Raw genomic sequence first — 10,316 nt, forward strand, 5'->3', positions numbered from 1 at the left:
GATGCAAGGTTGATAGGAAGAGTACATCAGGGACGTGCCAATTCCTAGGAAGGTCCCTGGTGTCTTGGAGTTCAAAGAAACAAACCTCTGTTGCCCTATCCACCGCTGAGCCCGAGTATGTTGCCGCAGGACAGTGTTGCGCACAACTAATTTGGATGAGGCAAACCCTCCGGGACTTTGGCTACAATCTGAGCAAAGTCCCACTCCTATGTGACAATTAGAGTGCAATCCGCATGGCGGATAATCCTGTTGAACACAACCGCACTAAGCACATAGACATCCGACATCACTTTCTGAGAGACCACCAGCAAAAGGGAGATATCGAGGTGTACCATGTTAGCATCGAGAACCAGCTAGCCGATATCTTTACCAAGCCATTGGATGAGAAAACTTTTTGCAGGTTGAGTAGTGAGCTAAATGTCTTGGATTCGCGTAACTTGGATTGATCTATAGCATACATGTGTTCTATGCCTTTGATCATGTTACTTTATGCATTTATATGATTTGTTGCTTATTTATGGTGCTCAAGTTGTGCAAGGGATCCCCGGACCTCACAAGTCCATGTGTGAATGATGCACATATTTAGGGGGAGAAGTGCTACAACTTGACCCTTTGAGACTAACCTGTGTGTTTGAGTATACCTGATGTAGTCTCAACGGTGCATTGAAAGGGAAAGGTGAACTTGGACCATGCAAAGACTTCCACTGCACTCCGGTATTAGTGTACTCACCTCCAAGTTCATACTTATGCTCTTATTGCCTTTTTGCTCTTAATTGACATTTTTGGTGAAGCAATTGGGTTAAAGGGCCAAGAATGATCTCGTTTTGGTGCTTAATGCCAAAGGGGGAGAAATTAAGGCCAAAGCAAATGGATCAGCTACCACTTGTGAATTTTGAAAACAATAGAGTTAGAATCTTTGATTTGTCCAAAATACTCTTATTGCAAAATTTGGACTCTTATGGGGGAGAATTTATGATTATAGAAAAAAGGGGGAGTTTTTGGCACTTGATAAATTTCACTCTTGGATTATCTCTCTTTATGCCCAAACAAGTGAGTTTGACTTAGAGATAGGAAAATGAATTTAATTTGCAAAAACAAACCAAGTGGTGGCAAAGAATGATCCAAATATGCCAAATTAGAGTCAGAAACAATTTAGTCCTCATTTGCATTGATATTGCACTTATTTTGGTTGCTTTTTGATGTGTTGGCATAAATCACCAAAAAGGGGAAGATTGAAAGGGAAATGTGCCATTGGGCCATTTCTATAATGTTTTGGTGATTAGGTGTCCAACACATAGTAAGTGAGTAGCTATGTGCCAAACAAGCAAGAAGTGCAAATCATGTAACAAGGTACATTTCTAGACATAGTACAATTGTTTTTTGTATACTAATATATTTGTCTAAGTGTTAGAAACAGAGAAAAGAAGAAAAGAAAAGAATTGCAAAAGACTTGGCTGGGTGCAGCCGAAGTCCAGCTCGGCCTGGCACACCGGACTGTCCGGTGGTGCACCGGATAGTATCTGGTGCGCCAGGCTGGTCTCCGGTGAACAGGCCACTCTCAGGAAAAGTTTGGCAGCGTACGACTATAATTCACCGGACTGTTCGGTGGTACACCGGACTGTCCGGTGAGCCAACGGTCGCCAGCGGAACGGTCGACCGCGCAATCCGCGAGCGACACGTGGCCCACACCAACGGTCGGCAGGGGGCACCAGACTGTCCGTGTGCACCGGACAGTGTCCGGTGCGCCAACGGGCCCGAGGCTGCAACGATCGGGTGTGCCAGAAAAGGAAGGAGATCGCGCACCGGACAGCTACAGTGACAGTCCGGTGGTGCACCGGACTGTCTGGTGCACCACCCGACAGAAGGCAAGTTTGACTTTCCTTGTTGGCCTCCAACGGCTCCTAGCTGCCTTGGGGATATAAAAGGGACCCCTAGGCGCATGGAGGAGCTACACAAGCATTCACTAAGCATCCTAAGGCATCCAGACTTCATTCCCGCGCATTCGTTTCGTTGTGTTAGAGATTTGAGCTCTATTCGAGTCGAGGACTCCCTATGTTGTCATTTGAGCTCAAGTCTTCTCTTGTGTGCGTGGGTGTGCTGCGATTTGTTTCTTGTGTGTGTTGCTCATCCCAACCTTACTCCGTGCTTTCATTGTGATCTTTGTTGTAAGGGCGAGAGACTCCAATCTTGTGGAGATTCCTCGCAAACGGGAATAATCAACTAAAGGAAAAACCGTGGTATTCAAGTTGATCATCGGATCACTTGAAAGGGGTTGAGTGCAACCCTCGTCCATTGGGACGCCACAACGTGGAAGTAGGCAAGTGTTACTTGGCCCAACCACGGGATAAAAATCGCGTGTCTTGTGTTGATCTCTCTCTGTGATTATTTGTGTTCACAAGAACTCGCTTTAAGTCATTTAGCCATACTAACACTCATAACTAAGTTTTGTGGCTATTAGTGTTTAAATTTTACAGGATCACCTATTCTCCCCCCTCTAGGTGCTCTCAGAGAGTCCTTCGGTTGTTGTTGTGGGCCCCTCCTCTAGTCGTGCGAAGTAGTGCTTTCGGTATGGTGTCGTCTGTCCCGTCTGTTCCTGTGGCGGATTCGTGCCTGACGTCCGTGCGATGACGCGCGCCGGGTCCCGCGGTTCAGCCTCGAGGCTTGATTATTACGACACAACTTTCTCCTGACGTCGTTGGCCCTACGTCCTCCTCCGTGCGCACGGATTCGTCTATTCGATATGGCGTCCCATCCTGTCGCTTCTGACATACCGGCTACTGTGGAGACCTCGGGGCTGAGGTCGCCTCTGACCGGGGCCGCTCCATCTCATCAGACATCGCGGTATGTTCATATTATAAGAAAGGGACGTACAACCGTGCCAGTGTCTATCGTGTGGGCTCCTGGTGACGTATCCTGCTGTGGTCGACGTATGCTCGTGGTAGTGGTCTAGAACTCGGGCTTCGCTCGGCGGGGACTTAATCGTCCGGTCCGCCTCGTAGAGTTCCTTGACGAAGACTTGATCGTCTGTTCTGCCTCGCAAACTTGCTCGTCGGGGACTTGTCGTCTGTTCTGCCTCACTGACTTGCTCGACGGGGACTTAGTCGTGGCGGAACAGACGAACAAGTCCCCGAACACAAAATGATGTTCATCGGAGCGACACTAGCATGCCTCACCGAAGACAAATCTTATTGTCCACCAGTTTTTGAAACCACGACAGTTGACATGCTAGGTAGGTGTCGTTAGCGTGAAGTGACATTTTGGCTAGTTCATCACCATTTACTAAAGATGGAGTTTTCGCTCCTGGGAACAGCATCAAGTTCGGCTCCCTTGACTTACAGACTTTCGACGGAGCTTAGTCATCTGATCCGCCTCGTATACTTGCTCGGCGAGGTCCTAGCGTTCTATGACTGAACAGGGATTTATGAGCTTACTCCAAGTACCCCGTTTCTAGGTACCTGTCAAGTTTCATCAAAATATTTCGCTAATCTAAGCAGCCTGGCCCACTTTCTAAGCTAAGCCATTGGCTATTTTCTGCACAAACGGACGGGTTGCATCCTTCGTGACGGCCGGATTTTGAATGCACGCCACCGAAACAGGTTGGAAACGCTAACTCGGCGCTCGAAAAAATCACTGGAAAATATATTTTAAAGTGAAATACCGACAAAAAGAAAATAAAAAATGATGTTCACGGTGGAAAGGAACCTGCGCCAGCAGACTCTTTTTAATAGCCGACCTCAACCAACGTCGAGAGGAAACCCACTGTTGCAGCGCGAGTGTAGCAGGCTGCACACACAAGGAAGGGGACAACCACAAGCGCCTAAGATCCCGTCCTCCGCGTCGAGATCTTTGCCGAGGCGGTGACCGTCGAGGGATCGCCATGGCGTTGAGGGCGTCCCCCGTGTCGCATGGCACCGCGGCAGCGCCGCTGCCGCCTTTCGCGCGGAGGAGGATGGCCCGTGGGGTGGTGGTGGCCATGGCGTCCACCATCAACAGGTGAGCACGGCGGATCCCTCGCCTCTCGCTGTCTTCCTCACCGTGATACGCTTTCCTTCGCGGAATTGCGTTGGTTCTTGGGAGCCACGATCTTTGGGGTTGGTGAGATTCGCGATCTGCAGTGACTTGGTCCTGTGGATCCAAGCAAATCACTGGTGAAAATTCCACCTTTGCGATTGACACGTGATTTGGGCGGGGGGCAGAGATGCCACCTTGCGGGAATTTTTTTCACCTCCCACCCCCCACCTCCCGTCGTTCTTATCGAGATCCAGGATACTGGAAAAGATTTGTGCCTGGGTTTTCGTCTTCATCTCTCGGTCAGTTTTCCGTTTCTGCTTCTGCTTCTGATCTGACGTGGTTGTTAGTGATCCGCCCTTGGTTTGGTGATGTGAGCTGCTTTTGCGGCGTTATTGGTACCATGCAGAAAGTTGTTGGCTGTTGATGTCTCAACTTGTTCAAGTCTGCTGATGGCGATTGACTTACCGTGAACTTCAGAAACCATTGGTTTACATTCTTTCTAACGTTACATCTGAATTTATCAATTAAACAACTGGATTTTGTCACTGTCTATTAGATGGCAATAAATGCGTTATTTTAGAGGGCTATGCAGTAAGAATTTGTCAAATATCACTCCAATCACAGCAGAGCTTAAGTTTGCCGCACGAAATTAGGATCCATACCAAGAACACTTCTGAATATCGTGATTATAAATTGTCAAACTGCTGTATTTGGTACTATGAAATGGTAAGAAAGCACTCATTGCCTGCCATCAGACGTGGGAAGCGGTTAATAAACTGATCATGAATTGATAAGGATGTATTGTTAATTGTGAAGTGCCATACATTTTTCACATGAATTTTGCGGTGCGTTCGTTGTGCTTTAGTTGATCAAACATTGCACTTGGTACCACTATCCTAATGTAGCATATGTTGCAATTTTAACATTACCACTTAAACCCGCCCCCTTAGATAATACATATGTTTGGAAAATTCCAGTAATGATTATTGTGTCAGATGCTTCCCCTGTTTAGTGTAAGGCCCCGTTTGGTTACATGGGCTAATTTTTAGTCCCTTCAATTTAATCTCGTTTAGTCTCTAATTTACCAAACACAAGGACTAAATGAGGGACTAAACCAATTTAGTCCCTAGTCCCTCAATGGGTGGCTAAAAGGGACTAAACAAAAAAATTTCCTCCATTGGCCTTATGCTCCCTACCTCACGTCCGCTCTCCATTCCGCCGCCAACCTTCCAGCGTCGCCGTTTGAGCCGTGCCATCTTCCCTGCACGTTCCTTCGCCCGAAAGCTACTGTTGCAGTTTGGACGGACTTTTGCATTTGAAAAACCTGACCACTTGGAAGTGCATGCTAGACATTTCAGTATTTAGACGGACAGCTACTGTTGCGACAGGGTATTTCAAGGGCATTAGAGTCTTTGAACAGTGTATTTAATGACATTAGAATCTATTTAGTCCCTAGAACCAAACATATAGAGACTAAAGTTTAGTCCTAGAACTAAAGTTTAGTCCTAGGACTAATTGAAACCAAACATGGCCTAAATTGTGAAAGCCTGAGACGAACTATCTATGCAAAGATCAGAAGCCCTTCCTACCATTGTAAATAAGTTGTTTCGCTTTGCCCCACGTGGCTTATGAACTGATAAAGCGATTTCTTGGTTACTGTATGTTTACAAGAAATATGAGGAATTTTCCAGTCCAGAAATTTGGTGGTAGGTAGTTTGTTCTCGGTTTTCTGCAAGAAACACGTGGAAGTTTCCAGTCTAGAGGTTTTGTGGTATGCAGTTTATTATCTAAGTTTTCTGCAAGAAATGTAGAAATTTACATCCTAAAGATTCTGTGATAGATGGTTTGTTGTGGACTTTTCCTTCTGTTTTATTTGTTATGAATGGATCATCTTGCCAAGTACTTTCTTTACTGTGCAATGTTCCTTTTCCATTTTTTGATTACTTGGTTGCCTTTACTAGGGTCAAAACTGTCAAAGAACCCTATACCCCTCCACGAGAGGTACATCGCCAAATTACCCATTCACTACCACCTCAAAAGCGGGAGATTTTCGATTCACTTCAACCTTGGGCCAAGGATAACCTACTGAACCTACTGAAGCCAGTTGAAAAGTCATGGCAGCCACAGGACTTCCTACCAGAGCCTTCTTCTGATGGGTTTTATGATGAAGTTAAAGAACTGAGGGAGCGGGCAAATGAAATACCTGATGAATACTTTGTTTGCTTAGTTGGTGATATGGTTACTGAGGAAGCCTTACCTACATACCAAACAATGCTTAACACTCTTGATGGAGTCCGGGATGAAACTGGTGCAAGTCCAACCACGTGGGCGGTTTGGACAAGGGCATGGACAGCTGAAGAGAACAGACATGGTGACCTCCTTAACAAGTACATGTACCTTACTGGACGGGTTGACATGAAACAAATTGAGAAGACCATACAATATCTGATTGGTTCCGGAATGGTAAGCAGTTAAACACTACTGGTATCTGTCTTTCCCTTCCCTTCCATTTATAACTTTCAATGGGTCATGAAATCATTCACATTTTTGCTTTTGATAACCATGTGACAACAAATGCTGCATAGTAACATGTTAAAGAATTGGATAAATGGAGAGAAAATAATGATGTCGAGTGAGCTATTCTGGTAACTCGTTGAACATAGCCATAAGTGTAATTTGTATTATCATTTCTTTCTTATGCAGGATCCTGGAACTGAGAACAACCCCTACTTGGGTTTCCTCTACACATCATTCCAAGAAAGGGCAACATTTGTGTCGCATGGGAATACTGCAAGGCATGCCAAGGAGTATGGTGATCTCAAGCTGGCCCAGATATGTGGCACGATAGCAGCCGATGAGAAGCGCCACGAAACAGCCTACACCAAGATAGTCGAGAAGCTCTTCGAGATGGACCCTGATTACACAGTGCTTGCGTTTGCTGACATGATGAGGAAGAAGATCACGATGCCAGCCCATCTCATGTACGACGGTAAGGACGACAACCTGTTCGAGCACTTCAGCGCGGTGGCGCAGAGGCTGGGCGTCTACACCGCCAAAGACTACGCCGACATCCTCGAGTTCCTGGTCCAGAGGTGGAAAGTCGCGGAGCTCACAGGGCTGTCTGGAGAAGGGAGAAGCGCGCAGGACTTTGTCTGTACCTTGGCGCCGAGGATCAGGCGGCTGGATGATAGAGCTCAAGCGAGGGCGAAGCAAGCACCGGTTATTCCTTTCAGTTGGGTTTATGACCGCAAGGTGCAGCTTTAATCAAGAACGCTAGGCAATGTGGGCATTTACTACGTATATCATTTTCAGTCCTGGGGTTCTCTATAAGAAACAGTCTCTAGGTTATCTAGCAGGGTAGAATTCAACTACTCGTGGATCTCACTCGGTGCAAAGTAGTGCAAAGTACGCTATCTGTTGTTACCGTGCAAGCTGCAGAGTTTGGATTACTATGTGGGCCTGGTGGTGGAGAGGAATTCTGTGGGGTGCCTGCAGCCAGTTATGAGTGGCAGCTCCATCGCAACTGAGTTGTTGTATTGAATATGTTACAGGACCTATAGTAACCGAAAGTAATAATATGGAGTTTGTATATCGACAAGCTTGCTTTGGTGATTGATGAGAATCTGAAGTAATAATATGGAGTTTGCATATCGACAAGCTTGCTTTGGTGCATGATGAGAATCTGAAGTTTGTATTGTGTGTGTGTGTGTGTTGGATTCTGAATTGGTTACTTCTGATATCGTCTCGACAGTGTGTGCTGCATCATTGCCTGCCTGCCCAAATTGACGATGAAATGTCTCTACCATGTTTGGTTGGCTGCTCAAGCTGAGCTTTGCATGGTTAAGGGACCGTTTGGTTTGTGGCTAACTATGTCTCACTTTAACTAAGGTTAGTCGTTCGAATTAAATAATTAACTTTAGACAGAAAAGTTATAAAAAGTGTGATAAATTAGGTAGCAAACTAAAAAAACCTTAAAATCTGTCATCCGGTTCGGTTGGTTGTACTAGTGTTGTTGTAATCACCAAGGTGACGTCGGTAAATGGAAGAAGAGACCCTGAGGCAACCTAGTGATAGTTTAGCTATTAGGTATTTTTAGCAAATCAGCTAAAAGTTAACCAACTATTTATTAACCAGCTAGTTCTACTAGTAGCTTTTTATCTAACTACTAACTATTAGTTCTATTATATTCAAACATGGTTTAAATCTCTTTATAATTAAAATTGAATAAAAATGGATTTTATTTTCTTCTATCCTCTTCGATTCCAATGCAACCGAGCAAAGTCTAAAGAAACGCAGGTGACTCTTCACCATCGCGTCAAAATAGTTTTAATATTTTTGCCTTTCCAAAACTTGGCATATAGACCCAATATAAATACTTTTTGCCTTTCCAAAATTGCCTTCATCGTCGAATTAAAAATAGAATATTCTTTTATAATAAATTTATTTGAAAATGCCAACATAAATATTATTGCTTTCTATACTTATAATTAAATATAAGAAAGTTTGTCCTCTCGAAAACCATGATGCACATTTAATTTAGGACTTACGGAGTAATTAAAATCATGCCCGCACACTTGCACAGATAGACCACAAGGTACGCTCTCTCCTGGAATCCAAATGCTCGTTTGACTGTGATTTCTCGCTCGACAAGGCAGCACGCGGGGTTGGAGTTGGAGTCTTGGAGACGATAACGATGATGCTGATGTCGGGGTGCAGTTTGCAAGCACTTTCGCTGTCAAGGTTGAAAATTTCGGCGAACTTTCAGCAAAACCCTTACGGATTTTGACAATTTCAGGGGTGGCTTAAAGAGATTTTCAAAACCTCGTATTCCACTAATACATGTGTTGTATGTATATTTTCTATTGATTATTGTATTTAGTTCTAAAAGTTTTAGAAAAAAAGTATACAAAAAGGTCAAATTTCACGGATTTCGGTAATTTGCGAGGTAACCGAAGAAATTCTAGCTAATATCGAAATTGAAAACCCTGAGCTATCCAACTTGCTCGCACCGAAGAAGCCAAGGTCAACTACATCATGGATGTACATTTGGGCTGGACCTGATGTGCTGGCCCGAAACACGAAAAAAGCACGATCTAGACACGGTACAACCCGAAATATTTTAGTGCCGGCCGGTACGACCCGATATATCAGTCCCTATTTGTGTACCAAGAAAATCTGACACCGGCGAGTTCCCAGTCCCTATTCATTGCGTTGAGAACATGGATGAAGTAAAATTGTACCTGGAACAATAATGCCTGAGCCAGAAAGAGCGGCAAAAGGCATAGGTTCTCGACGTTCATCAGGACTCACAACACATGTGGTCTTGAGCCGCCTCATGTGGAGAGAAACGACAAGACCGTGGGGTAAGGTGACGGAGATTGAGGAGCTAGAGAAGGAGGCACGACATCATTGTTTCAGAAGCTAGCAGAAGGTCCCATGGAGGTGAAACATGATTTCATGAACTTCTTGCAGGGGTTGAGCAAGGAGATGGAACTGTTGGATCAACTGAACATGGAAGCGACTGAAGTTGAGAAAGTCTTCAGTCGTGCTCCTACAGCAAAGGACTTTTGGAGAAAACAAGCCATCAAGTAGTGACCGAAATAGACTCTATTTGCCACAGCAGTACCTACAGTGACAGATTGTTGAATAGACAAAAAAATATTTTTGAATTCTTTTTTTGTTGATTTTTGGTGTGTGTACATGTCACAACACCCACACACTCACATTATATTTCACCACTTTACAAGGAGACCCTTACATTTTCACTAACACTCCCCCTCAAGATGGGCCAAATATATTCAACATTCTCGTTTTGTTACATGCCAACTCATTATCCTTAAGACCTAAACCTTTTGTGAGACTATCCGCTAATTGATTACGAGATTTGACATACTTCAACTTCAAAGCCCCACTATCAATCTTCTCTTTAATAAAGAACTTATCAATCTCCACATGCTTCATGCGATCAAACTGAACTGGATTATTTGCTATGTTGATTGCTGCCACATTGTCACAATGGAGCAACATTGTCTCATTCTTCAACACTTGAAGCTCCTTCAAAAGACCCTTCAACCATATCATTTCACACACTGCTAGAGCCATTTCTCTATGTTCAGCCTCTTCAATGGACCGAGACACCACAACTTGCTTCTTCGTGAAACCAGATTACCACCCACAAATACACATTATTCAGAAGTGGATCTCTGATCATCCCTACTGCTTGCCTAGTCCACATCACAATACCCCTCCAGATTTAGATGTTGATTTGGTCTAAAACCACAATCTCTTGCTAGGGGTTCCCTTCA

At 44.6% G+C, this 10,316-nt stretch overlaps 1 protein-coding gene across 1 annotated transcript; it reads left to right on the forward strand.

Annotated features, from left to right (window-relative positions):
- The first annotated feature begins 3,704 nt into the window (after positions 1-3,704).
- LOC100283843 (uncharacterized) lies at positions 3,705-7,876 on the forward strand. The gene is made up of 3 exons (NM_001156741.2): positions 3,705-3,993; positions 5,973-6,474; positions 6,715-7,876. The coding sequence occupies exons 1-3, from the start codon at positions 3,878-3,880 to the stop codon at positions 7,273-7,275; spliced, it is 1,179 nt and encodes a 392-aa protein (NP_001150213.2). The 5' UTR covers positions 3,705-3,877; the 3' UTR covers positions 7,276-7,876.
- The last annotated feature ends 2,440 nt before the right edge of the window (positions 7,877-10,316 follow it).

This window comes from Zea mays, chromosome 10, assembly GCF_902167145.1.
Source record: "Zea mays cultivar B73 chromosome 10, Zm-B73-REFERENCE-NAM-5.0, whole genome shotgun sequence".
NCBI lineage: Eukaryota > Viridiplantae > Streptophyta > Magnoliopsida > Poales > Poaceae > Zea > Zea mays.